This window comes from Bactrocera oleae, chromosome 4, assembly GCF_042242935.1.
Source record: "Bactrocera oleae isolate idBacOlea1 chromosome 4, idBacOlea1, whole genome shotgun sequence".
Taxonomy (NCBI): domain Eukaryota; kingdom Metazoa; phylum Arthropoda; class Insecta; order Diptera; family Tephritidae; genus Bactrocera; species Bactrocera oleae.
Window position 1 is genome coordinate 65,526,843 of NC_091538.1, and position 27,426 is coordinate 65,554,268.

The 27,426-nt window shown below is 35.6% G+C and overlaps 4 protein-coding genes across 4 annotated transcripts; all 4 read right to left on the minus strand.

Annotated features, from left to right (window-relative positions):
- Positions 1-6,945: 6,945 nt before the first annotated feature.
- Positions 6,946-9,674, minus strand: LOC106627248 (putative inorganic phosphate cotransporter). Its single transcript, XM_014247311.3, has 4 exons — positions 9,503-9,674; positions 8,405-8,547; positions 7,272-8,351; positions 6,946-7,204 (listed from the first exon to the last, which is right to left on the minus strand). Exons 1-4 carry the CDS (start codon positions 9,537-9,539, stop codon positions 7,007-7,009), a joined length of 1,458 nt encoding a protein of 485 aa, XP_014102786.2. The 5' UTR covers positions 9,540-9,674; the 3' UTR covers positions 6,946-7,006.
- A 2,262-nt stretch (positions 9,675-11,936) lies between these two features.
- LOC106627323 (putative inorganic phosphate cotransporter) lies at positions 11,937-15,495 on the minus strand. The gene is made up of 4 exons (XM_014247405.3): positions 15,219-15,495; positions 13,841-13,983; positions 12,679-13,761; positions 11,937-12,593 (listed from the first exon to the last, which is right to left on the minus strand). The coding sequence occupies exons 1-4, from the start codon at positions 15,253-15,255 to the stop codon at positions 12,360-12,362; spliced, it is 1,497 nt and encodes a 498-aa protein (XP_014102880.2). The 5' UTR covers positions 15,256-15,495; the 3' UTR covers positions 11,937-12,359.
- A 5,527-nt stretch (positions 15,496-21,022) lies between these two features.
- On the minus strand, positions 21,023-23,188 carry LOC106627322 (putative inorganic phosphate cotransporter). The gene is made up of 3 exons (XM_014247404.3): positions 22,777-23,188; positions 21,639-22,712; positions 21,023-21,557 (listed from the first exon to the last, which is right to left on the minus strand). The coding sequence occupies exons 1-3, from the start codon at positions 22,960-22,962 to the stop codon at positions 21,315-21,317; spliced, it is 1,503 nt and encodes a 500-aa protein (XP_014102879.2). The 5' UTR covers positions 22,963-23,188; the 3' UTR covers positions 21,023-21,314.
- A 998-nt stretch (positions 23,189-24,186) lies between these two features.
- LOC106627324 (putative inorganic phosphate cotransporter) lies at positions 24,187-26,149 on the minus strand. Its single transcript, XM_014247406.3, has 3 exons — positions 25,840-26,149; positions 24,650-25,729; positions 24,187-24,575 (listed from the first exon to the last, which is right to left on the minus strand). Exons 1-3 carry the CDS (start codon positions 26,023-26,025, stop codon positions 24,366-24,368), a joined length of 1,476 nt encoding a protein of 491 aa, XP_014102881.1. The 5' UTR covers positions 26,026-26,149; the 3' UTR covers positions 24,187-24,365.
- Between the last annotated feature and the right edge of the window lie 1,277 nt (positions 26,150-27,426).

Consider the following 27,426-nt stretch of genomic DNA (forward strand, 5'->3'; position numbering starts at 1 on the left):
TGCTTGACCTTTATGGAGATGGGAAGTCCCGAAAGCTATATTTGGAAATGTGCTTAAGCGAGAATTCGGAATTGGATTAACGGATATGTAGTGACATTTTTATTAACTCTATTTAAGAATGCATGGAAGTACCGTGTGAAGTGGATACAGAAGAATATTTTGCAAAATGACTACTACTTCTTGACTACTAGTTCTTAGTTCCTTGTGTCTGGAAACATCCACGCGTTGTGATTAACTTGCCTGATAATTGTACAAAAGCACGACCACGTGAGCATACCATCATTTGAATATTATAAATTTCTTGAAATTTTCGCATAATTACAATTCTCAATCACTTTCGTGCGCCATACATCAAATCTGTTTAAAGTAAAACAGGAACAGAAAAAAATCATTTGACGCAAATATAATATGTATGTATATGGAATGACAATAAATACAAACACACAATATAATGTTTTCTTTTATTTCAACTTATTTATTTTTAATCAGTTTATTATTGGGACATTTGAAAACGGCGAATAATTAGCGGAACAAATAACTGAAAACAAAACAAGCAACAAATGCATAAAACAAAAAGTATAAATCAAAAAAATGCACACACACATACACTCTGTTACTTCCCGAGTGCGGCGATAACCACCCAAACAGTGCAGCGGCGAGAGGTGACAAGCCGCTTGTGTAATTATTGTTAATTTAGTTGAAATATTTCCGAAGTAAGAAAATACCCCTTGCGAAGGGGTGTACATCCGTAATCAACGAGCAACTTATCACGCTTTTTGTGTGTGTGTGTGTGTAAGCAATATACCGATACAACAGTCGGCAAATTGAAGTCAAACGACGCTCCCCTCAGTGCTCATTAACAGTTCGCGCTATTGCCGCACAAAAAGATGAGAACCCACACATGTATTTATGTATATTGTACATATTTATGGTTCATACACACAATCAAGCCCCACACATACACACATTTATATAGGAGAACCGACAAACGCGCGACATTTTTATCATGTATTATCATTGCCGCCGTCGTCGCTAAAGCTAAAACTCAAGTAGTCATCGCCGACGCCAACCAGTTCTGCAACGCCACTACCACCGCACACTCTAACAACTTTACCGCTCACGCTCACTGAACGCTCGCGCTCTCGCTTGTGCAATACTTAAACTTTGATCACGTTTGCTACACGTTCCAGCTACACACTTCACGTGATGACCAAATGATTAGCGTTGAATTGTTTACATGCACACACACACGCTCGCCATGCCCTCTCTCGGCCAGCTCTCAGCCCGGCTATCCGCAAAGCTGAAATTTGCGCATACTTGTATGTGTGCGTGTGAGCGCGTTGTTGTAAATTTTTGTGCTTATTTAAGTTTGTGTGTGCGAGCCTCCAGTTGGCCCCCTAAAAATTTTCATATTTTTTTTGTGCAAATTGCTTGGTGATCATGCTCACACTTGTGTGTATTTCGCATTCGCCTGCTCTTCGCATAGGTGCGTTGATTGCAGAATTTTTAAGTGTATACAGCAACAACAATTCTATGAATTGAAAATGAGTGCAGAATGCTTTTAATTAGAAATGAAGCCGCAAGAACTACTATATTCACATAGCAAAATTCAACACATCTGTCTTTGTGTTGTTGTTGCAAATATAAACAAATTGCACAAATTATTATTTTGATTTGTTGATATTTTCGTTGGCCTTATTCGATTTGCAATAGTATAAATAAAACTAGTTGATATTTATAAAGTCCATATGCGTTTATGAGTAAGTCAAATGCATAAAGGCGATTCCCGGAATCTGTATCCATTCACATAGTATTTTTTACGCTTTGGTGTTAGAACTGATATTTGTAATCTCTGCAGTTATTATACTACTGTATCAATTATTTTAAAATTTTTTAAAGAGTATACCACATCTATACATATTATAAGATACACAGTAATATTTTAAGAAAAATATTAAATATTTTTCGATTTACACGCGATTTCTTACGGCGCTAAAAAAAGATCTCCACTGATTAGTGAAAGAAATCTACAAAAAAATTCTCAATAGATAATATGGTCCGTATAATACCTACAGTCGTAAAAAAGTTGAACCCAGAGTGTTGGTGGTTTTTGGCCTGCCAAATTTCGACTTTTGATCAAATCAATGTATTAGCTCTGGTTGGTCGTTTTATGGAGAACTATACTTGTATGTTTACAGAACATGCAGAAAAAGTTTGATAGTGATCCGATCATTAGTCTCCGAGTAATCACTCAAGCAAATTTGAAAAATGTAGTTTTGACAAAAAAGTTTAAATTCAAATAGAAGGATCTCTCTCTATATTCTGTATATTCGGCATATGAGGTGTAAGAGATGTTCAAACTAATTGTACCCTTTTCTACAACAGAGTTGTCACATAATTAAAGGACGTAACAGAATCTCAAAATTTTATAAAATATTAGGACAGAAAAAAGAAATTATATTTAAAGTTAGATATTCTTAAATAAAATGCACGATTTTATAAGCTATCGATAACTATATTTGAGCTGATCTAACCGAAGTCAGAATCCTTCAATTTTCGAATCCTGCCTTACATTTGCAAAATAGAAAATTGTAATATTTGCACTGGCTACCTTACTTCGTGTGTCGAAAATTCGTAAACGTTCCTTTCTATGGCAATATTTCATAGTCAAGGCGATAGTTGATTTCAACACTATTGACCACTTTAATAAAATTTTTCAATTGTATTTGACAAAGTGTACTTCTAAATAATTTTAATTTCTTTTTAGCCCATATAAATCAAGCCGATCCGTTCAGGCCCTAAAATTCCAATTGATAGAGAAATAAAAAATAGTATATTTCCAATTTTATTTACTATATTTTCTACAAACATAAATACGTCTAGCATTTTTATTTATGAAACGCATTCTCATAAAAATATTTTGTCGAAATTTTAATCAGTCATTTGGGTCATTCATTTATGTCTTAAGTAGTCTGTAGAAATCCTCTTTTTATTGATTTAGATTCGCAACTCATAACCAATGACTACCACTTTTGACGACTCCTATATTTTTGTGTTAATATTTATTTTCACGAACAAATACATAATCACATATTATTTAAACCATTTTAGTGCAATACCCCTTTTTTATAAATATACAGTATTCGAAAATTTTTTATTCATCATGCCGTCACGAGTTGGCAGAATCACCGAAGCAACAAAAATAAAAATAAAAATCTGAAAATAAATTATATTTATTATTATCAAATTTGAGGTTTTATTTAATTTTTAATGGGTTATAAAGAGCAATAAAGCTCATGCACGAAATAGACAACAAATACAAATTAAAGCGAAAACTCTCAATAAAACGATTGCGAAGACTGGTTTTTTGAATGACTTTCAGTGAATATTCAATAAATATATGTATGTATGTACATGCTTTTTAGATTAAATACGCTAACGCTAACTCACCATCGCCATAAAATCAACAAAAACCGATCACATAGCGCGCACTAACGCTACCTCGTAACCACTAACGCTATACTCGTAATGAATATTAAGTTGTGCCGTTGAGCATTAGGCAACTGACACGATTTTGTACGAATTTTCACCATCGACAAATCACGGAATAGACAATGTGGCAGTGTCAACGACAGACAAAGCCGTCCTTTCACGCACGCGATGAAGACAACAAAATTATAGACAGGGGTCTAAATCTTTTATGCCTGATACGAGTATATTCAGTGATAAGCGCTTGTTGTGAATACTGGCGGGACAGCTAATTTCTGAGCACTCAATTGTTCTAGTTTATATTAATTAATAAATTAATATTTATATTTAGTTATTTGCATATGTTTACACAATTTTTGTATTATATTTAAAAATTGAGCACTTGACGCACAACCACTCGTATCAACTGTAGTTTTGTTTTAGCTATTAGTTTTTAATCAAATAAATTTTATAAAATATGTATATATTATTAAGTTGAACTTACTTATCAGCTGAGTTTACTACGAAAATATTTTTGTATTTGTGTTCTAGTACTCTTGTGTACCCTGTGATGAAATCATCTAGTTACAACCTAGATTACCATGCAACTAAAATGAACTGTGATGTAATAAGTCAGGTGTTTTCTTTTTTCCTTACCAGCAGATGATACTTCTTACATATAGAAGTCTCAGAAACTGTCAATATTCAGATTTTGTTTAGAAATTACCGGTTTCATGATGGTTCAATATACTATGTATATATGTAGTTGCCTAGTTTAATTTATACATTCAGGATTTGTATAAACTAATTAGGGTATATTAAGTTTGCCACGAAATTCGTAACACCTAGAAAAATAACATACATATGTATATAAGTATATATATAATTATTAGCATAACGAGCTGTGATAATTCAAGATAAAGATATTTTTATAATATTTTACACTATTTGAAATGCCCTTGTGTAGGGTATTATAGTTTCGGCACAGCGAAGTTAACGTTTATTGTTATTTTGAATTGGGTTTCTTTCAAGTCCTCCGTGTTTTTTATTTATAAAATACCTATATATAAGCCGACATAACGATACTCTCTTGTCGAACCAATCTCCCAACAAGTTAGTGTATAACAGGCGGCAAAGCTCATATATTTTTAAAGAAAAACAAATTCTTTCGATGACAATCCTCCGATCTTACCGATATTCTATTAGTTTTATGTAATTTTAGCAATACGGTTTGCCTTCTGCTACAAAGTAGCTTCCAGTTTCGCCGCATATCTCTACATTGTCGCTAATTTTCTTTCCGGTAAAGATTATCTTGCATTATGAGAACAAGTTAAAGTTGCTGGCAGTCAGATCCGCCTATTGTCTGCCTGAAAAATTTTCGGACTAGTTTGAACTAAGTGAATACTAGTTGTAAACTTTGATATTTTACTACCGGGTACCGGGTAGATATACTATATGTTTATAAATATGTAAATCGCTATGAACTTAAAAATCAGTTTTCATATATTTCTAGCTGTTGCTAAGCTTGTTATTTATGTACATATGGTTTTATATACGCGTTTTATGGAAGATTGAAAGCAAAGTTCAGCTTTGAATATCACGTGTGATTGTTAGTTATTGAATTGAGTTATTTTATAGCCAAGCATATAGCTATATATACAGCTACTTGTCCACGCTTCTCTTACAATTTCTGTGTGGGTCTTAATTTAAACTAGAAGTTTTGATGAGTCTCAGAGTAGCTGATTAATGATTTAAACAATTCACTCCCTCGATGACATGCCAATATGTGACGTAAAAAATTTTGATTGAATTTTTATTGATAATTAAGATACGCAAAGAAATACTGTGATTAACCAAATATATTTGTTTGCCTAAAAAATTAAAAAAATATATATCACAGAAATGTTTGCTTAGGAAAATGATCACCGCTTTTATACATTTTTATATAATTTTTTAATAAAACGAGGTGTGGCAGTGAAAATATCAAAGTAGTTTTATAGTTATAAGTTATTCAATTCAAGAGCATGCAAATGTATGCCCCATTAAAGTGGTTTCTATTAATCTTCATTTGTTTATGGCGTTTTATCGGAAATACGCAAGTTGTTTCTTCGATTCGCTACTCAACAACTTTCCTGACAGTCAAAGTAACAAAATTGAAACAATTTTTAGTTATGTTAAATGCCGATACTGTGATATAATCAGTATCATAAAAACTTTTGTCAGGTTTTATCAGTAAAAAAATGCCGTGATAGCAATCTTGGAATTGCTCAACAAGTAAGAGAGGAAAGAGGAAAAATGAGTTAAATGTTCAACCCGATTAGCCTTACTTCATCTCTCCACGTACATAATTGGTGGGTCATAGGTTTTTATCTCATAAATTTATTGAAATCATATTGAAAGCTGGCTGGTGGCATATATTTATTCTATATATTTATTGAAACAAATAATAATGTTGTTTATAGATTTTATGTTTTGCGCTACGGTACGACCGACCATCAGCTGCCGAAAATACTGAAACAAAAGTGTTGCCTACTTATTGGCGCGCACATATTTCGATACAGTCGTGGCCTTGAAAATGGAACAACTTTAGTAATTCGATTAAAAGCAATCTGTCTTCTCAGATATAGCTATAGTTCTCTGTTCTCTACCCGTTTATGCTTTTCATTATACTATGCTCTATAATGTATAGGTTTCTAGGTAGAGCAATCGATAAGCTCTTACTGTCCACAAATATGGGTTTCTTCTTCTAGTAAAAAAGTCCATATTTTAACGAGTTGAAATTAAAAATATATGCCAACACCCCTCTTTGACTTGATCCAGATGAATTAAGTGATTAGATCCAAAATAAAAGAGACATAAAGAATAAGTTCAATAATATTGATATTCATATGGCCCTGAAATAGAGTTTTACGAGCGTATACAAAAATTTGTAGAAAACTAGAGAATAGCGTTAGTATCTTTCCATTTATCAGTCAGTGGACTTAACGGCTTGCCAAAAATATTGAGAAATAAATTTTAAACAAAGTGTACAACAGGATTTAGATATTATACGAAGAGCTTTATTTAATATTTTAGATTATTGCAGTACCCAGGCACTTCATTGAAAGGCTTAATTCTAAGGCAATACTACTTCAAACATAACTTTAGTATTTAGGAAAAATTTCTGGACGCTTTCTCCGCAATTGTCCAGCTTTCGCCAGAATACGGCATCTCCGTTGCTATATATTTTTTTAACCAGGCTAACTGGCTGGAGTTGATATTAGATGCCTCAATAAATTTGTGGCAAGCTCAAGGGAATTTATCGACTTTTGGGCATCACAACGGACAGGCGTTTCCAGCTGTCCAAGTGAGATTATTCGTGAACTCAAGTTAACCTAACCTAAACCGTAAACCCAAAAAATTAAGAATTTAGATAGGGATATACCAATGCAGTCTTCCTTACTGGTCTCAAAGATTAAATATTAACAAAAAATAAACTTTAGTATCTTATTAAGAATTTTATTTTAAACTAAATAACTGTCAAAGTCTTATTATAAGCCTATTTCGTAATTTCTTCTTTTCCATTGGACTCTTTAATGACTACTTGATTAAGTGGCTTCAATTCATAAACCTTCTCCGTTTGCTCATCATTCCATGATTGCACTTTGGCTGTACCGAAGAACACGAAGAGCAGATTGCCGATGAAGCTAATGAAGGCGGCTATGAAAAATATAACGCGCCATTGTTCAGGATTTGTCTGTGAAATGAAAAGAGAAATAATATTTTAAATAGGACAATTAAAACAAGAAATGTAAAGAACTAACCGTATCTGTGACGACATATCCCACCAGCAGTGGCGCTATACTGCTTGCGACTTGTGACGCTGAATTTGTTAAGCCCACGAGAGTGCCAGCAAAGTTTGGCGTCAAATCAATATGATTGACTTGGAAGCCCAAGTGCGTAGCCGCACTCATGCCCACTGTAAATGTCAGTAAAATAACAGCTAAATCGGATTGTTCGCGCGTCATGTAACCCAACCAAATCAGCGTTATGACTGGCACCCACAGACCAATCGAGTTAAACAGTTTCCGACTAGTTGTGGCACTAATGCGATTGCTCTTCTCCAAGTAATTGGCCAGCGGACAGAAAGCCATACCCAAAAGTAACATTGTTAAATAAGGTAGCGCCGAGAGTAGAGCATTACTTTTGATATCCATTCCGAGCACACTCTTCAAATACGATGGTATTTGAGTGAGCAGCGTCCAAAATACCCACGAATTAGCACAATGTGATAGTAGTGTAACCAAAAAAGGCAGCGATGTAAAGATTTTGCGCCATGGCACAGGTGGCGGTCGCTTACCCTCCTCTTGTTTCGCCTTCATATTCAGTGATTCTGCAATAAGCGCACGCTCAGCTGCACTCACGCTACGACATTCATCCGGCGAATTGGCTCCCCAAATGATCCACGTCGCAGACCATAAGAGACCCACAACGCCAGGTATATAGAAGAGACCTGGCCAACCGAGACTGGAAGAAGCCAGCACACCACTTGAGGCCAATATGACGACCGTACCCAATTGTGCACCTAAATAACAGTAACCTGAGAGCGAACTACGCTCCTCTACCGGCGACCATTTCGCGACGAGTGTATGTATTGCGGGCATTGTTGTGCCTTGTCCCAAACCTTGTAGGAAGCGTATACTGCACAGGAGTTTCCAGCCGCCCAAACTTACTCCCCATGGTGTGAGCAGCGCTAGCACACTGCTTATGAAGAAACTCAGCAATAACAATATTTTACCGCCTAAGCGACGCGCCAGCATACCACCTGGTACCTGCGTGATCATGTAGCCCAAAAAGAAGCTGCTTAGTATACGTGATTTGGTTTTCTCCGACCATTGGTACTCCTAGAATAGATTAGAGAAAAATCACATAATCAACTTGACTCAATTATGCTTACGGGAAAGTCTGGGTTGGCGGCTTTGTTATCCATCATTGCCACAACGGCTACAGAGAGATTGACGCGCATCGCAAAGGCGGCCGAGAAGCCGATGCATATCATGAAACATTGTAAATGGCGTCTTCCGAAGGTGGGCGCGAGTACTGTAGATAATAAAAAAAAGAAACACATTTGAAAAAGGAATAATTTTTCTTACAATCTAAAGAGTCAAACTTAGCTATTCTATCATTGGAAAGTATTAAAAGATAGACCTCTATTTAGCTTTCATATAAAAACATGTCCCTTTTGAGTCTGTTACATCACATAAACTTTTCAAAGCTTCTCAAAAGCTTTAAGATTTTAGTGCATATTTGCAGGTTTTCAATGGTTAATAAAACGATCTTTATTTTCAAGACGAAAGACTTGAAACATTTTCTGACTTTCTTTATCTTAAAATTGGCTTGAATATCTGAAGAAATTTTCACCCAATTTACAAAAAAAGTTATTTAAAAATTTGTTGATATTTATTCGATTTACGCCAAAAAAATATTAGGAATCCAAGAATGGAGGATTCCAAATAAGGTCCACAATTGTGGTATCATTGATTAAACATTTTTTTTAGGTTAAAGGATATAAGATGCGTACTAAGTTAATTGACTTATTATCGAAATGAACTTTCAGTATGGACTTCAAAGGAGGAAAGGTAACTCAGAACTGACTCGACAGCATACACATTTTTCGTTTCCAAATAGTCAAAAACCATTCTAGAACGTGTGTTTTGAGTCTATTTAGACCACAAAAATCGCGAAAGCCCATACTAGACGAGATCTAAAGAGATCAAGATTTATCTATACTATCAAGTATAATTACGTAAAAATAATTTTGAGGCTTGAGAGTGCTTAAAATACACTCTAGCGTTATATTATCTTTAAATTAGCTTATTTTGTTTTCTTAAATATCAGCTACTATCAGTATTCTATTATTAAAGTCAATCACTTTCACACACAGTTACAGACAGTTAGTCGCGTGCCATGGCGTATGAGCAACATTTGTTATTTCCTCTACATGCAATTCTATACCCAAATATTTGCTTCAGAGAGCAATCGTGTGCTTACTTACATTTTGGCACGCCTGAAGTTTTCCTATTTAACACCATTTTAGGTAAACTGCGATAATCTTATTTACAAATATCACGGAGAATAATTGCAGGAAGTTAAAACAAAATTTGCACTTCTTAACAGCGCTGCGGCTGTGAAGCTACTGAACTGAAATTTTATGAAAAGTGATAATAATTTTGCAGATTTTTCTGCTTAAAAAGACTTATTAACCAGATCATTAGTCGAGCGTTTATCATGCGTAAGTACAAAATCGTATAAAAATATTATTTAATCAGATAAATTCAGTCTCTTAACTACATAGGAAACAAACTCTGCAAATAAATAAAATTGTATGTATATAATATGTTTCTGTGAGGCGTGTGTCGGGTTTCACCGACATTTATGTATGTCCGTAACGTTTTTTCGCTTCTGTTCAGTTTTATTGGTACTGCCGTCTAAGTCTTATGCAAATACTGATATATCTTCTCAGTTCTGACGCAATCCGTGTGTGGAAAGTTTCTTTCTTTGGTGGTGTCATAAAAATGCTAGAACAGTAGACTAAACATACACATATCTATTTTTATATTTTTTTTTTTCTAGTTACAGCAATCAAATTCTTAATTGCGAAACCTAAAATAAGTCAAAGCCCAAGTGGTTTTTCTCATTTTGACTTTGATACCTTAAGTTTGCATAATAAAAAATTATTTCGTTTGCTACAGCTTTTTGGTAATTATTTCGAGTTATCAGATTGTTATACATTTCCATGAAAACCCTTTGTATTTAAAAATTGTTTTAATCTAATTGAAAGTGATCATCTCTTCCATTTCCTTTATTTCAATTCACTCTATTTTAATTACTCACAACGAACAAATTTTATTTCAAGCAAATTAGGTGCGTAACTTGAATAAATTATGGCTATTTTTCTTTTTTGTGCCTAAATGTATGCTGTGCTTTCAGTTTATGTATATTTTTGAAAATTATAGATAAAACGTTGCCTACATTTGTTCGAAGGTTAGGAATAGTCTGAAAAGCCCAACACATTTTCAGCATGCAAAACATATAACGGAAATCGAAGAAATTATTGACACAACTAAATATTTTATTCAATTATTAGAAGAACTTTGAAAGATAAAACGAAAACAAGAAAGTGTATGAGAATTCTACAGGCATCTTCACTTGATAAATTTGCCAATTGATATCACTCGCTAAAAAGGTAGATCAGGTGAAGCTTGTTCTAGAGATTGATTTCCGATGGGATGAATAATTACAGCTATATATTTTGTGTTGTCAAGATTTTAGCTTATCGAACTATGCTCAGTCCTAATTTCATTGTTCTTAACTTAATTATGCTTAAATTGTTAGTCATATTTTACATATAAAAACCTGGCACGAAAGACTTGGAATAGATATGTAATTTTTGTGTTTTTGTTGAGTTTACTGAAGTCAAAACTGTCGATGGAAAAGATGTTCACAACTTTTCAGTGCCATTGTAGACAGAAAGACATATTTTTATATTGTCGTATATTTATTTATATATATTTTTTAAATAAATACAAATTTAAATTTCGCCTCTATATCAAACCAATTAATGCCTCTATGTATGTTAATATTTATTTCATCAACTCATATTTTTCCATTAAATCATCGGCTTTCCTTATTTTCTATATGTTCCATTAGTTAAAATTGGAAACAAGCGACACTTAGAAGGCCGGAAAGAGCTCTCACATCGTTTCTAAAAATTCCAAGCACATTAGCCTATCCCTATATACATATTCGATATTTGGGGTCTTGAAAAGTTATGTTCCGGTTTCAACAATTTTGAGACGTGAGATTGCCTATTAATATCTATCTATCTATCTTTCCCAACTTCGGATAGCATTACTGGTGCTAGATTTATATATTGTAAAGTGAACGCATCAGAGGAAATTTAAAATTGTACTATGTGATGAGTAGGCGTGGTTGGCTCGATTTCGCCCATTTTCATAATGTAACATAAATATGTTAGGATAGTTGTATGAACCACATTTGGTCGAGTAGTTCCTGAGATATAGGATTTTACAATACTTAAAGGTGGGTGTTGGTGCCACGCCCATTGACCAGTTACATTACATCGATTTCTTTGATGTCTTTAAGTGCCATCTTGCTTGTGGAGTTTAATGCTTCTAGCGTATTTATCTAGTGAGTTGTCGCACTTTCAGCAGTTTCCAACATAATCTTTGTATGGGGAGTGAACGCGGATTCCATTAATTTTTATACTGATTCCAAGATTAAGACTAAAATTCAACTCGTTTCGTTATACTGATAGCTTTATGTATATAATACCATTATATATGTATCATTGGAATTTATCTCGATTTTAGGTTTTGCAAACCGTAAGGTGATCAAAACTATTTTACAAACCCTCCTTGCCGGGTGTCTTAGTTCTGAGCATAATTAAATTAATATAATGAAGCATATTTTTTTACATTATTATGCGTATATTTATTTTTTTCCAAAAACGGAACATGTAAATTAAAATTTCGTGTCAAATATATTAATATCTTTGTACATACCAATTAGTAGTCAATCCACTCACATATTTCGGTTATTTCATCCTTGCGAGATATTTTATCGTACTTTTCCGCAACTTCAAGACTTGTCGTAAATAAAAATATGGAAGATCACTACTGACCAAAGGTCCCGGTGCTGATATTGCTTACATACAAAATACCCATCACCATTTAAATATTGTTAACTAATTTTTTCATTTATAAGAATATACTAGAACTACTTATAACTACAACTACGGAGTACAATCACAAAAAAATATGTTTCTTAATAATACAGTAGTTCAGTTAATTTAACTAATTTAAGAAAACCAAATTACTGACTTAATTCAATTAAACCACCATTTGTGACTCTGCTTTGGTTATTGGAACATCAGCCGTTTCCTCATTAAGCGGTTCCATTTCTTGTGCCTTCTCAGCATCGACTTTGCTGTCATCAACCTTTGGTTCGCGCTCATTATTCCAGGGCTGCAGTTTGGCGGTGCCGAATAGAACGAACATCAGATTACCGAAAAAGTTTATGCCACCCACAATAAAAAAGATTATGCGCCACTGGTTGGGGTTACTCTGTAAATGTCAGTGATAAGCAATATGTTTCAATAATAATAATAATATTGTAATAATAACATTTGATGTAAAAACAGAGACTTACCGTATCAGTGACGATGAAGCCCACCACTAGAGGCGCAATAATGCTGCAAACATTTGCCGCACAGTTGGTCAAACTAACGAGCGTACCGGCGAAGTTTGGCGCCAAATCGATGTGATTCACCTGCCAGCCCAAATGCATTGTCGTGCTGATACTCACGGTGAACGTCAACAAGAAAACAGCTAAGTTTGCTTGTTCACGTGTCGTGTAACCCAACCAAATCAAGGTTAGCACCGGCACCCATTGACCAATGGAGTTGAAAATCTTCCGACTTGTAGTCGCGCTCAAATGACTGCCCTTCTCCAAGAAATCACTCAACGGTCCGCACGCCAAACCCAAAATCAACATCGTGAAATAGGGCAGTGCCGAGAGTAGCGCATTACTTTTGATATCCTTACCGAGCACACTCTTCATGTAGGTGGGTATTTGTGTGAGCAACGTCCAAAAGCACCAAGTTGAAGCGCAATGTGTTGCCATTAGCACTAAGAATGGCACAGATGTGAAAATACGCTTCCAGGGTATGGGCAATATAGGTTTGCTATCGTCGTGCGGCTTAATGTTCTGCTGCAGCGAACCCTCGATGAGGGCACGTTCTGCAACACTAATCTGTTTGCATTCACTAGGCGAACTTGCTCCCCAAATGATCCACGATACTGTCCAGATAAGACCCAAACCGCCGGGTATGTAGAAACAACTGGGCCAACCCATCGACGAGGAGGCGAGTACACCGCTTGAAGCTAACATTATAACTGTGCCGAATTGTGCACCCGAATAACTGTACGTAGCCAACGAGCCGCGCTCCGTTACCGGTGCCCATTTGGCGAGAAGAGTGTGCATGGACGGCACTGTTACACCTTGACCGAAACCTTGTAGGAAGCGCATGAAACAGAGCAACTTCCAGTCACCATAGGCGACGCCGAGCGGTGTTAACAGCGCCATTATGCTGCTTGTGGAGAAACTACACAACAACATCACTTTGCCGCCGAATCGTCGCGCCAGCATGCCGCCCGGAATTTGTGTGCATATATAACCCCAAAAGAAACTGCTGAGTATGCGCGATTTAGTCTCCTCTGACCAGTGATACTCCTGCAAGGATGTGGTGTATAAACATTTAAATATATATACTAATCCGTTCATCTCGCTGAGTTTCGCTTTATTCACTCACCGGAAAATCTGGATTTGCTGCTTTGCTGTCCATCATGGCTACAATTGCGACGGAGAGATTAACGCGCATCGAAAATGCAGTGGAGAAACCGATAAACATTAATAGACATTGCAAATGTCGTCTACCAAAAGTGGGCGGCAGCACTACAATAATTTTACAGAAAAACACATAATAATACTTATATAATATCGGTATAGTCTCACTTAATCACTATTTAATCCTTTTTATAATATTACGTCTAGTAAACAGAAATCCATTATTTTTGCATTACATTGAAAATTCTATTTAAAATAGTTAAAATTATACGTTTGAGGTGAAATAGACTCCGTTTTGTTCAATAATTTTTTGTCACTCCCTTAGCAACCTTCGTTGCTTTGGTCAAAAAACTAGGACACTTGATTCTCAGAAGCTTCTCTTGAAGCGAATTTTTCACCAGCAAAATTGTTCGCTATATACAAGAACAGGTAGTAATCGTTAAATGTCAGGTCCGAACTATAACGTGGTTGCATAATATTATCCCAACCAAGCTCCCGGAGCTTCTGCCAAGTCTCTATCGATGAGGCTTAGCGCTGGCCACTTTTGGGCGAATATTTACTTCATACAGCTCATAGTTGGTGATTTCATTCCAATCCCACCAAACACATAGCAAGTACTTGCTGACCTTTTTAGCCACCGTTTGAGCTGGCTCACCCCGATTCGACCACGACTGTTTTCGCTTTACCTTATCGTAACCAAGAACTTTTTATTACCAGTAACTATTCGCTAAGAAATGTAACGATTTTGTTGCGTTTCAGCAGCAATTCGCAGATGGAAATTCATCCATGAGGTTTTTTGCGTTAACTTGTGTGGCACCCAGCCATATCTCCAGTTTTATTTAAATTGTACCAAATGGTTTAATACACAATGTTTAGCTCCTGGCAATCGAATCGTCAGATTCGACGATTTCCATTATTTTTACGACATTTTCGACAAATGATCTTTTTGAGCGTGGTGCAACTTTGACATAAAATATTCGGAACGGTATCGACAAAACCAAAATAGCGCATGGTTGACTCCTACAGTATCAGGACTATAAACACTATTTACATTTTCAGACACTGTGTTTCTTTTTCACCTTTATTTAACTGTAAATTATAGCGAATTTCTTTGCTGGTGTCCGCCGTTTACGCATGTTCAAACCAAACTCAGTGAAACAATGAAAAAACTTTTAGAAAGTTTTGCTTTTTTTTTTGGTAAGAAATCTAATATATCTAATGCTATATAGCGTACACGATCGCACTTATGTAACGCGAGACAGAGATTACTAAAACGTTCTAACATATTGGAAAAATATCGAATTTCTTTTTACCAAATTTAATATAATATAATATAAACATACATTTTGCCAAGCTGGAGGAGCGCCTACTTGTACCCATATTAATCTTTGTCGCTCCACTCAAGAATCACTTAAGTACTAATGTAATCCCAAATCGAACGATACACTGTGTGTATGAATACATACACTCGGGTTTGACTATCGAATCCGAATCGCGCGTTTAATAACACTTCCTAACGGCACTACACTTGTTGTGCTTATTTGCTGTTGCCTCTAGTGCTTGGCATTAGCGTTGAATTTGAAATCCTAACTTCAAATGGCAAAAGCGAAATCAGTTCTGTTCATTATAAGCCGATATCACCAAATGGGGAAGGCGTAACTAGTGTGTTAATCGCATTAAATCCTTAGATAACCCCATATAAATACAAATACAATACATAGATAGGTAGATAGAAGTACAGATAGAGGTAGGTAGATAGGTATAGAGACATTACTACATACATATATACATATGTGTGGTCAGTATATAGGCGAAAGTCAGAGATCCAATACTACTTAACTTTTTGATAAAAACTGATAAGTTTTAGATAAAATAAGGTTTTATCGTAAATGAAATTATATTTTATAAAAGTTAGGAATCGTGCATTTCAGTAGCTAAAATAATCCTTTTTGATTAGAAAAAATAATATTGACACAAGCCATTTTTTTAAAAAGATAAAATGAGATTCCGTAGCTTAGCTTTACCGCTTCTTGATATTGTTGTAGGTACTGAAAATATTTTTCAAGATATGTTGAAAAATATTGCAGGAATGACACTCCTTGGGTGGCTAAAAATGCGGGTCCATCGGAGACCTCATTGTTATGAGAATGTTGTCAAAATGGCTGCCATTTTCATCTGCTACCAATAGCTTTCTTCAGCAAGATTAAGAATTCAATTCCGAAAACGATGTCATCTACGACCAATATCTTTCTTCTGTAAAGTTCTATAAAGCGTTGTTGTTGAAGTCGCCAGTTTAGATTTCCATGATGAATAATTCATTTGCATTTTTTATGGTTTTAATCCAAGAGCTATTACAGTAGATAAAATCATAATTCACACACCTGTTTTTTATTCATTATTACCGGGATGACGCGCAAAATCTCTGGATATTGCTCAAGCAGCCACTTCAAAACGTTCAAAAGTAGCCGAATACATTCAAACGCAAGGAAATTCAGTGAATTTGGTATGAATTTAAGCCAAGTGACGTTGAAAGACAATTTTGGATGTCAGAAATGCTGCTTAAACGCTATAAAAAGAAGTCGTTTTTGCATCAGATTCCAACCCAAACATTCATATATGAAAATTGGCCGAAGACGAACAGCCATTATGCCGGCGAGCTGTATGTATGTATGAGCTGTTCAAGTCGGGTGAGTCGATTAATGGAGAACGCTACTGACAGCAACTTATGAAATAGAAGCGAGCGATTACCGAAAATTTCCCAGAATTTGCGACTAGTCACGAGGCAATAATTCTAAATCATAACAACACTCGGCTTCATGTTGCAAGATCGGTTAAAAATTATTTGGAAAACAGCGGCTGGGAAATTTTGCTTCACCCGTCTTATAGCCCAGACCTTGACCCTTCTGAACACCATTTGTTTCGGTCGATGCAGAGCGTCCTCACTGAAATCAGAAGAGGTTATCAAAAATTGGCTTGATTCATTCTTGGCCGCCAAGCTAGCGCAGTTTTTTTTGGGATGACCGAAAGTAGAAAATCTAACTGGATGGCAGTTGTAAAAGCTGTTTGAAACAAGACGGGGTAGAAATATATCAGATAAGAGTTATATTTTCTGGCTTCACAAAGGACTGAATTTGTTTATTAGTCCAAATGAGATCCACATCTTGAAGGTCAGCAAGTGAACCTAACTTTACTAATACTACCTACTTGGTTTATTTAAATTTAATCTGCAAATACAAAAATCTCGAAAGAGTAGTATTTTGCAAAAAAGTCTGTTACGCCACTAAATAGAGATAAAATATATAGTCAAATAGATATAAATATTATATAAACATATATTTTATTTATCTCTTTAGATTTAACAAAACACGCTTAAATGCCTCTGACGTTAAAACATTTTTAATTTATATGTATGAAGTGTTAACAACTATTAACACAGTTATTTGTACGGCATCTGTCAGTCAATTCACACTAGATGTAAACAGAGTTGATATTTTTGTACAGTGCAATGTGTTGGCTCTTTTTAATAACTATTCCAAATCTCTTCTTAGATTACGCGCAAATGCTTACATAATAAACCGGTAATAACCCGTAGTAAGTCCCGTTGCATGAAATGAGTAATGAGTATGGTTGAAGGAGATAATTTTTTTTTAAATTTTTATTTATATGTAAACTTGACAGACCTTATCGTTGACTTAACACTATTGTACATATAGATTTAATCGCTTTTGAAATATGGTTCTTGAACTTGTTACACAGTACACAAAAAGATGTAACTGTTGAAATGCCAGAGAATGATCTCTGACACATTTGTCTTCAGCAACGCACTTGAGCTTGGGCGACTTGCATTCGAGAGCTGTTTATGTGTTCTTACAAATATTTGGTTGAGTGTTTATTTCAGCATTTTTTTTGAAGTAAAAAATAAGTATCTTAATTTAATTTAATCGAAATTAAATTTAATACCCAACTCAGTCAGGTTAGGTTGAGGTAGGTTAGTATACGATGGAGTAGTGAATATTCGCTCAATTTGTTTTATGATGGTTTATAATTTAGCTTATTTAGATCAAGTTTCTTAAATGAAGTTGGTTTGGGCTAATGAAATTCCGTTAGCAGTATTCTTGAGATTTCGAAATACTGCCGACAATATCAAATCTTGAGTTACGGGCAGAAATTCTGACCTTAGAGTAATCATAGAACTTCATCTAAACATAGATTATGATTAATATTTTCCGTATGAAATTAAAATTGTATACGCTTACATTAAATAAGGTAATGGTAATTACTAGTCTCTTAAATCTCTAACTACTGAACTGACAAGGTTTCCCTCGTACATTTTGAGATTTTTTCAAGGTTTTAAACCAAAAATTGAAATAAAGATATACATTTTATGTTTTTACATTTAAAATTTAATAGAAATGATATCAAAAGGTATTTTTTAACATATTATAACCAAATCCCAGTCATTGATACAAATATATCGTTTGACTAAAAATATTATCTGTGTAGCTAGCTTTGCGCAACTCTTTAACATACATTTAAAAAACAAATTACACTAACGAGGGAGTTTCGAAAAAAATTTGGCAAAACCTACCCCGAAAAGCAAATTAAACGCTGCTTTTTCCTCATCTGGCTTTTCAACATCTCCTTGATGGAGTTCTTTAGTTGTAGTGTTAGTAGTGCTAGTTTTATCCAAAGTAACGACAAGCTGTTCTAATTGCTCAGAAACGATACGTAGTCGTTCATTCCACCACTGCATCTTAGTGGTGTCGAAAGTAAGAAAGAAGAGATTGCCGATAGCCCATAGAAATTAGCGACGTGGCAGATATCCATAGGCCAATCGTGTTGAAGACCTTACGACTTACAGTTGCCTTTAAATAACTCGACTTCTCCAACCAACTCGCCAACGAACAAAGTATCATGACAAAGTAAACATAAACAGATATGGTAGCGCTGAGATAAATGCCCCACTGTTGATGTCCTTTCCGAGTACACTTTTTATATAAGATAGTTTTTGTGTGAGTAAAGTCCAAAACCATCAAACGTTGGCACAATGATTCAAAGGAATTACCAACACATTTTTCCATGTAAAAATGTGTTTCCATGGCACTAGAAGCCTTGCATTAGCTTTCTCCGTTGTCTGTTTGTCATGCCATGACCGCACTCACAGATTATTTGATGCTACAATGTGCACAGATTTTGTGCAAAAGAAAATTTTTTACATTTCAATTTGCATCAACATTCTTTACTTGTTATGTGTAATGTGACATTTTTAGAACTAACAAATTTTCCAGCGAAATAGTAGTGAAATCTGTTAAAATTAATGCATAAGTAAATGTGCCAAAGTACTAAAGAGGCCCCGCAAGCGACCTTATGACCAGAAAAACCTATTCTGTAATGAAATTTCTATGCCGAGAATATAATTGGTTCCTTCTTCTTTAAAAGCGGAATAGTGAAAATGGAATCTATGACACAAGCTATACTGTGCATTAAACCACCACTTCATATACGAACTTTTGGTTGCCGAGTCAAATCAAGAAATACTTAACATCTGATCTGGATTGACTAATTTTTCACGTATACAAATCTTAATTATTGCATTCAAAATGGGCTCCTGAGCCAATACAAGCAATGCCAACGCTTTATCCAATTTTACAAATACTTGTTAAAAGCCTCCGCTAGGATGACCTGCAGCAAATTTTGACTTTTTCGGGTTCGGCTAATTTTTTGGAGTGGAATTCGCTAGATTATTGAACAGCTTCGACGACATATTCAGAAGCTCACGTTTCGTCACCAGCAATGATGCGTTTAGTGAATGAAGGATTCTCAGCTCCGTTGTCAAGCATCTCATTTGCGACCTAAGGTCTTTTGGTACGAGGTTTTTTTTGCTATGCATCTAACATTGACATACTTCATACCCAAAACATTAACCAAAATGTTTTGAGTCGATCTATAAGAGATGTTGTGTTTCTCTGCTATATCTTTGATAAAAACGCGATGATTTTCAAACACTGTCTCTTAAACTTTTTCGTTATTAACTGAGGTGAATGAACGACTCGCATGAGGCATGTTTTCGATGACTACACAATCTTCACTGAATGATTTCTGCCACTCAAATACTTCTGTTCGTGATAAAGCAGATTCCCCAAAATAATTCTGCAACATTTGGAAAGCAAATTCGTTATGCGACTTTTTTTTATTATAAAAATCGTCAAACAAAATGCACGCGTTCTAAACAAACAGCTGCCAAATACAAACTAATTGACATATGGAGATCAAACTTCAAATGAACATACAAAGGCTTGTAACATTCAGGGAAAAATATTTTTAGTTCGGGTCAAAGTTAATGTGATAGTTGGTCGGTAGAATGGCCACCACCTGGGTCACCTAATTTAACTCCGTTAGACTACATTTTTGGGTTTACGTCTAGTCAATGATGTTGTTGTTGAAGCGGCAGAATTTTGCCGAGTTGACAGTCGTCTAGTCAATGATCTTTGCTGTTGGGCTATTTACGATTATATTATAAAATTTCTATATCACTAAAAACACACCCTTTGCAAAGAGCTTATTTAAATATGTTAAAAAGCAACGCATTTAGAGATAACAAATGGATATTAAGTGATTAAAACGCCGCGATAAAACTCGTTGGGATAAACCTATATACATTATAATTGTAGATATATGTATAATAAATGGAATAGTAAGGTAATGCTAGGCTAATTTCTCGTATAGCTGAGCGTTGGATATTCTAGAAATTTATTTAGAAATAAAATATTCAGTTGTCTACAGCACCTATTTGAACAATTATACCCCAACTGTAGGTAGTTAGCTAAGAGTGCTGCCCCTTTGGGTTGATATCTCTAATATTTGGCTCCGAAAGCAGTTGATCATTATCATTATTCAAATAGCTCTTAATCTAAATGATATGGACGGTATCAAAACAGATAGTGTGACTAAAGTTATTATATCTTTTATATGGTGCTAAGAAGAGGAATCACCAAATTTCTTCCATTTTTGGTTTTTGAATTCCTTCTTACCCGCATTTAGCTCTATCTTACTTCTCATTTATTTAAATTGAATATAGGAATATAAGAATCTTAAGTCGGTGTGTTTTTAAACTAATTCCACAGCGTCAACTTAAAAATAGAGTATATATATGTAGGCACATAGATTATATTTATCTCTTCATAAATGCAAGAGTACAAGTATTAGTGTATCTGAGGTTTTATTAAATGCAACGTCTTTACATATTTATAAATATGTTAGCAAGGTCAACAACCATCATCTCATTTATTATATATGGTGCACAATTAAGGACCTACCAAACAGTTGCCTTTCTTAAACGGCTTATATTTCAACACGCCAAATTTCAGATATTGGATTAATCAGACTGTCGAACTTTTTATTTCCTTTTTGTACATACATATGTATCCACATATAGCGATCTAAACAGCGCTCTGTTCAACAGCGGATTTTTTGTCATCTTCTTCATCGGGTGCTTCCGCTGCTTTATCGGGTTCTCCCAAACTATCGACCAATTGCTCTAGTTGCTCAATTGGAGTAACTTCGCGTGGTGGTTCATTCCACCGCTGCACCTTAGCTGTGCCGAAAATGAGAAAGAAGAGATTACCGACAAAAGTAATGCCAGCAGAAAGAAAGAATATTATGCGCCATTGATGGATATTTGTCTGTTGGTAATAATTAAAAAAAAATATATATAAGAGATTATGTGAAAATGTAATACAAATTTTTAATTTTCTGCAACTAACCGTTTCAGTGACAACGTAACCAACAACGACTGGTGCTATAATACCCGTCATATTCGAAAAACAATTAGTAATACCGAGCAGAGTGCCAGCTAGATTCGGCGCCAAGTCCAGATGATTTACCATAAAGCCGAAATTCACATGAGCACTTAAGGTGATGGTTGCTGTTAGCAAGCCAATTGCCAGATCGCCTTGATCTTGACGCAAATAACCCAAACAAATTAGCGATACTGCGGGACCCCATAAACCGATTGTATTAAATATCTTACGACTTACAGTTGGGTTTAAGCGTTTCGACTTCTCCAACCAAGTTCCCACAGGACAGAGTATTATGGACAAAGTAAACATGCAGAGATATGGTAGCGCCGAGATCAATGCATTACTGTTGATGTCCTTTCCGAGTACACTTTTTATATAAGATGGTATTTGTGTGAGCAAAGTCCAAAAACACCAATCACTAGCACAGTTATTTACGAAGGTAACCAGAAATGGTTTCGATGTAAAAATTCGTTTCCATGGCACTGGGTGCTTTTCATTAACTGCCTTTTTGTCATGTCCTAACGACTTTTCGATCATATTGCGCTCCTCTTCTGAGATACGCTTACAATCACGTGGCGTACTCGCTCCAAATATGTACCAAAATACAGACCAAATTAAGCCCAAAGCGCCAGGTAAATAGAAGGTGCTCGGCCAACCCCAACGCGATGAGCAAAGCTTGCCACTTGCAGCTAACATCACTACAATGCCCAACTGAGCACCGGAGTAAATAAATGTTTGCATGGCGCTGCGTTCTTCGACGGGCGCCCATTTGGCCAAAATCGTTGCAACAGCTGGTAATGTAAGACCTTGTAGCAGACCCTGAGTGAAACGTAGTGCACACAGTAGAGGCCATCCACCGATGCTCACACTTAATGGCGTTAGTAGCGCTAAGACGCTATTGAGACTAATGCTAATCAGCATAAAAATGCGACCACCGAGACGACGCGCCCACCCACCAGCGGGAATCAGCAGTAAAATGAAACCGCAGAACAAGCTGCTTAGAATGTATGATTTGATTTGCTCGGACCACGCGTATTCCTGCAAGCGTTCGGTTATAAATGTATATATTTTCTTTTCGGTACAAAAATGAAAGTTCACTTACGGGAAAATCGGGATTTGCCGCCTTATTATCCATCATTGCGACGATCGCAATTGAAATATTGACACGCAATGCGAAAATCAAAAGGAATCCTGTAAAAAGCAGCAAACATTGTAGATAACGATGTCCAAACATTTTGCCCTTAAATTTGCTATTGGACACAAAAGAAGAGCGTCGATCCGATACCATGGCTATAAGTGCGGTACTTGTTGACAACTGGCATGTAAGAGATATAACTGAGTTTTGACAATCGCGCTCACAAATGATTTGGTTCTTCAATGAACACAGTTTTTATATACAATTTTTATGCTTTTGTTTCGTTTCAGAGGCTCTTCTTACACTTTGAAAATCAGTAGCTGCTTCAGTGATAACAGTTGGATATTAAGTGATTAAAACTACCTAACATATATCTCTAGACTAATCTAAATATAGCTTTATCTCATTCAAGAGCCATGAGCTTTATGCTAATAAGTTTATGCCATATACCCAAACTCTGTAGTTGGTGGTGAGCTTTCTTATATCTTGAGTACTCATACATCAAAAGAGAGTTGAGATTTAGAATATTTGTATTTAAAATAAACTTTTTCTTAAATTATTTTTGTCCAGACTTATAAATATATTTTCAAGGAATTAAAAAGAGAAAACTCGTCGTGCGATAGTAGGAGATAACGTATTGTGGACCCTTTATTCTGTTTCACACGGGTATATCTATTAACAAGATAAATAATACGGCACCATGAAATGATAATCTTTTATCATATATATTTTTGTACTCCTAAGCATATTAGGAATATTTTCCAACAAGAATAAAAGAAAAGACTAGCTTAGAACTCTTCTGCAGCCATATTGTGATAATAGTTTTTTTCTTTTAAAACATAATCTTTTAGTTTTATGACTATAAGTGGAATATTTTAAGATTTCTTAAAAATAAAGTGCCGTTTTATATTTAAATCGCACAGGTTATATCGATATATCGAATAAAAATAAAATGTTTATACTCAGATACTTATCAAGCTTTTTCTTAAATTTAGAAGTTTTGGTTTTTTAGATTACGTTATTGTTTGTATATGTGGCTGTAATCGGCACTTACCACTTGGCCAGATCTTTGTCGGAGCTTTAGCTGATATTTGCTACAGCTTCCGAAAAGTTTTAAGATTCCTTTAAATGACCCATGGGTTTTACAAGAAGCTTTTTTTCATAACAGAAATATAGATCTGATATTTGAATATATTTTTGTACCTTATTTTGTTGGAATTTGCACGCTGCTGATTATTGGAGTGACATTACTCAAAGTACTCTATACAAGTTTCGAAAATACCAAAAAAATGAAACAAAGTATTGGAGTTATATCATTCCCAATCGGAGTATTATAAAAAAATGCGTTAATCAAAAATTAAACATTCCTTGCAGTGGTTTCTTGTATACCATTTTATCGCATGAATTTTCCAGAAATAGTTGGTAATTAGTAAATATTATATTTATATGCCCAATCCTTAAACTAGACTTATCAATATACTACACTATTAATTTCAATTAATTATAAGCTAAAAGTGCCACTGATTGTAATACTGAATGGTTATCAAACACGTCCTTCAAACCGACGCCAATTCCTTCTCTTGCCCTTCTTGCAACTGCTTTGCATCGACGTCTAAACTCTTCAAAGGTTCTGCTTCCTGCACGATTTGTGGTGGATTGTTCCATGGTTGTTGTTTCGCGGTGCCGAAAATCAGGAACATCAGATTGCCCGAAAAGCTCATACAGCCAGCCACTGTGAAGATTATGCGCCACTGATAGACGTTTGTCTGATTTAAAGAAGATTGTAAAGGTTTTAGCGATAATTTAAGGATACATATATATTACAAATACTGCTACTTACCGTATCAGTGACGATGTAACCAACCACCAACGGCGCTATAATACTCATGACATTAGCCGAACAGTTGACAATGCCCATAAGGGTGCCCGCAAAGTTGGGCGACAAATCCAGATGATTCACCGAGTAGCCGAAGTGGCCAACTGTATTGATGGCAACAGTTACCGTTAGCAAAATAATTGCCAAATCGCCTTGATCTGGCTGCAGATAACCGAGTGATACAAGCGTTACCACCGGTATCCATTGACCAATCGTATTGAAGATCTTACGACTCACGGTTGCATTCAACAATTTCGATTTTTCCAACCAACTCGCTAACGGACAGCAGATCATAGACAACGCCAACATAGTTATGTAAGGCAGCGATGAAAGCAAAGCATTACTTTTGATGTCCTTGCCGAGTACGCTGTTAATATACGACGGTATTTGGGTGAGTAACGTATAGAAACACCAATTATTTGTACAATGATTGAAGATCAACACCAAAAATGGTTTGGAAGTGAATATTTGCTTCCAGGGCACAGCATGTGTTTTAGCGAATTCAGCGCTTTTGGTGTCGTGACCCAACGATTCCTCGATCATGGCACGTTCACCCGCCGAAATGTGCTTGCAATGACGTGGTGTGCTCGCACCGAACACCAACCAGATGCCCGACCAAGCTAAACCCAATAAACCGGGAAGATAGAAAGTGCTCGGCCAGCCCCACGACGAGGAGCAGAGCACACCGCTGGTGGCCAACATCACAACTATGCCAAACTGAGCGCCGGAATAGCAGTAAGTTTGTAAGGCACTACGCTCCTCAATCGGTGCCCATTTGGACATGAGCGTTGCTATGGTAGGCAGCGTAACGCCCTGACACAGGCCCTGACAGAAGCGCAGCGCACATAACAGCTTCCAATCACCCAAACTGACACTAAGCGGTGTAATTAATGCGAAAATGCTGCTAAGCGTGACGCTGAGCAACAATAGTAGGCGCCCACCGAAGCGACGCGCCCAACCGCCTGCGGGTATCTGCACTAAAATATAACCACAAAAGAAGCTGCTCAATATGTGTGATTTTGTCTGCTGTGACCAATGGTATTCCTGTAGAGAGTAGAAAAAGCGTGCATTTCATAACCAATCTCGAGCGATATGCGATAATACCGCTTATGTAACGATAAAAAAGTTTGGAAAATTTATGAAAAATTACTCACCAGAAAGTCTGGATTCGAGCCTTTACTATCCATCATAGCCACAATGGCTACGGAGAGATTCACACGCATTGCGAAGAGCAAACTGAAGCCCATGGATATGAGTAGACATTGCAAGTGTCTATATCCTATCGTCTTACCCTTGAATTTGCCATTCGGCTCAAGTGAAAATCGTCGCGTTGTCACCATATCTATGCGCGTAGCTACTCACTGCTCTTGTCGTTTGAATTTGATGCGTAATAAGCATTTAGTTACTATCACCGTCGATGGTTGCGGGCACAAAATCTTCTCTGCGCATCAAGCGACTCTGTTTTAAAGGAAAATATGATTTGCAAATTAATGCATCCAACGACTCCATCCAGTGGAGTGATAAGATATGGCACTGTCGTTCTGTACATATGTGTTGATATAAATAAATATTTTGGTGATAATCAACATCTGCTGATATATATATATATATGTATGTAACCACAACAACAACAATTGCATTTCAAATACACATTCATACAGACACCCACAATCCCGTTATCAACAATTTTGCACGCTGTATGTACTTGTATACGTTAGTTTGAAGGAAGTTAAAATAAGAGCAGTCGCTATATTTGGAAAGCATTCAAATGTTGTCATTAAAATACAGTATTTACTTATGCTTGGCCACGGCAATAAATCTGCAGATAAAGGCATATGAAATAAAGGTAAAATAGCTACTGTATTTATTTATTTATTTCCAACTCTAAATGGGAACACCGTAAAAATCCCTTGGTAAAAGGTAAAAAACGTAGTAGAGTCAGTTTTGAATTTAACTAGAAAAGCATAATTAAGTTTGCCAGGAATAGGTAATATTCTTTTGGCTATGGACTGAATGATATTGCGGCTGATCTTTGAGGAAGTAACTTTTCATTGATTTAGGGGTATTTTTCCGCAACTGCTTTTTATTCAGCTAAACTTCACTATTATGGTTGATACCAAAGTTCTTAATCCGGTTAAAAGAAAGTATTTGATTTAGCTACTATATACAGGTCAAATTTGATTTTGCCCACATATATGTGACCTTTGTTCTAAATAAAGTTTATGCATGCTTAACTGTATTTATGGTGTATCAATGCTCCCATTTCTTGCCATTTGGATAACGAACAGATAAATAAAATGTAAAAATATTTCGCCGTTTTTGTGACCAGTGGGACCAAGTCCATTTTTTGTTCAATTACGGAAGCTTTTCTCTTCTGTATATAGTCTTTTCGTAGAACTCCCGTATGTATTTGTAATAGAGCCAATTGTGTGACATAAATATAATATTTATCTAAGAAGAACGCGTGAAAAATTCAAGCCAATGGATCCAGCCGGCTTAGATTTAAAATTTCGCAGAATATTCTGAAGTATATGTACATTCGATATTTATGCAAACAAAAACAAGTATTCGAAATTCACGAGTGTATATAAGCCCTGAAGTCCCTTTGCCTTTCTGCATTGAACTGAACTGACTCTCTAGGAAGTTTCGATAGGTTTTTTTACAATTTTTTACAGTGTATGATTTTTAAATAAAATAAATAATAATTGCTTCTTCTTTGCGCAAGTTTGAGTGGAAATTTT

Coding starts and splice junctions, on each gene's coding strand:
- LOC106627248 (XM_014247311.3), bottom strand. CDS start 9,539: ATGGTGTTAAATAGGAAAACTTCAGGCGTGCCAAAAT. Junction 8,548..9,502: donor AACTTCAGGCGTGCCAAAAT/GTAAGTAAGCAC, acceptor TATTATCTACAG/TACTCGCGCCCACCTTCGGA. Junction 8,352..8,404: donor CCGCCAACCCAGACTTTCCC/GTAAGCATAATT, acceptor AATCTATTCTAG/GAGTACCAATGGTCGGAGAA.
- LOC106627323 (XM_014247405.3), bottom strand. CDS start 15,255: ATGGGTACAAGTAGGCGCTCCTCCAGCTTGGCAAAAT. Junction 13,984..15,218: donor CTCCTCCAGCTTGGCAAAAT/GTATGTTTATAT, acceptor AAATTATTGTAG/TGCTGCCGCCCACTTTTGGT. Junction 13,762..13,840: donor CAGCAAATCCAGATTTTCCG/GTGAGTGAATAA, acceptor ACATCCTTGCAG/GAGTATCACTGGTCAGAGGA.
- LOC106627322 (XM_014247404.3), bottom strand. CDS start 22,962: ATGGTATCGGATCGACGCTCTTCTTTTGTGTCCAATAGCAAATTTAAG. Junction 22,713..22,776: donor CGGCAAATCCCGATTTTCCC/GTAAGTGAACTT, acceptor GAACGCTTGCAG/GAATACGCGTGGTCCGAGCA. Junction 21,558..21,638: donor GTTACGTTGTCACTGAAACG/GTTAGTTGCAGA, acceptor TATTACCAACAG/ACAAATATCCATCAATGGCG.
- LOC106627324 (XM_014247406.3), bottom strand. CDS start 26,025: ATGGTGACAACGCGACGATTTTCACTTGAGCCGAATGGCAAATTCAAG. Junction 25,730..25,839: donor GCTCGAATCCAGACTTTCTG/GTGAGTAATTTT, acceptor TACTCTCTACAG/GAATACCATTGGTCACAGCA. Junction 24,576..24,649: donor GTTACATCGTCACTGATACG/GTAAGTAGCAGT, acceptor TCTTTAAATCAG/ACAAACGTCTATCAGTGGCG.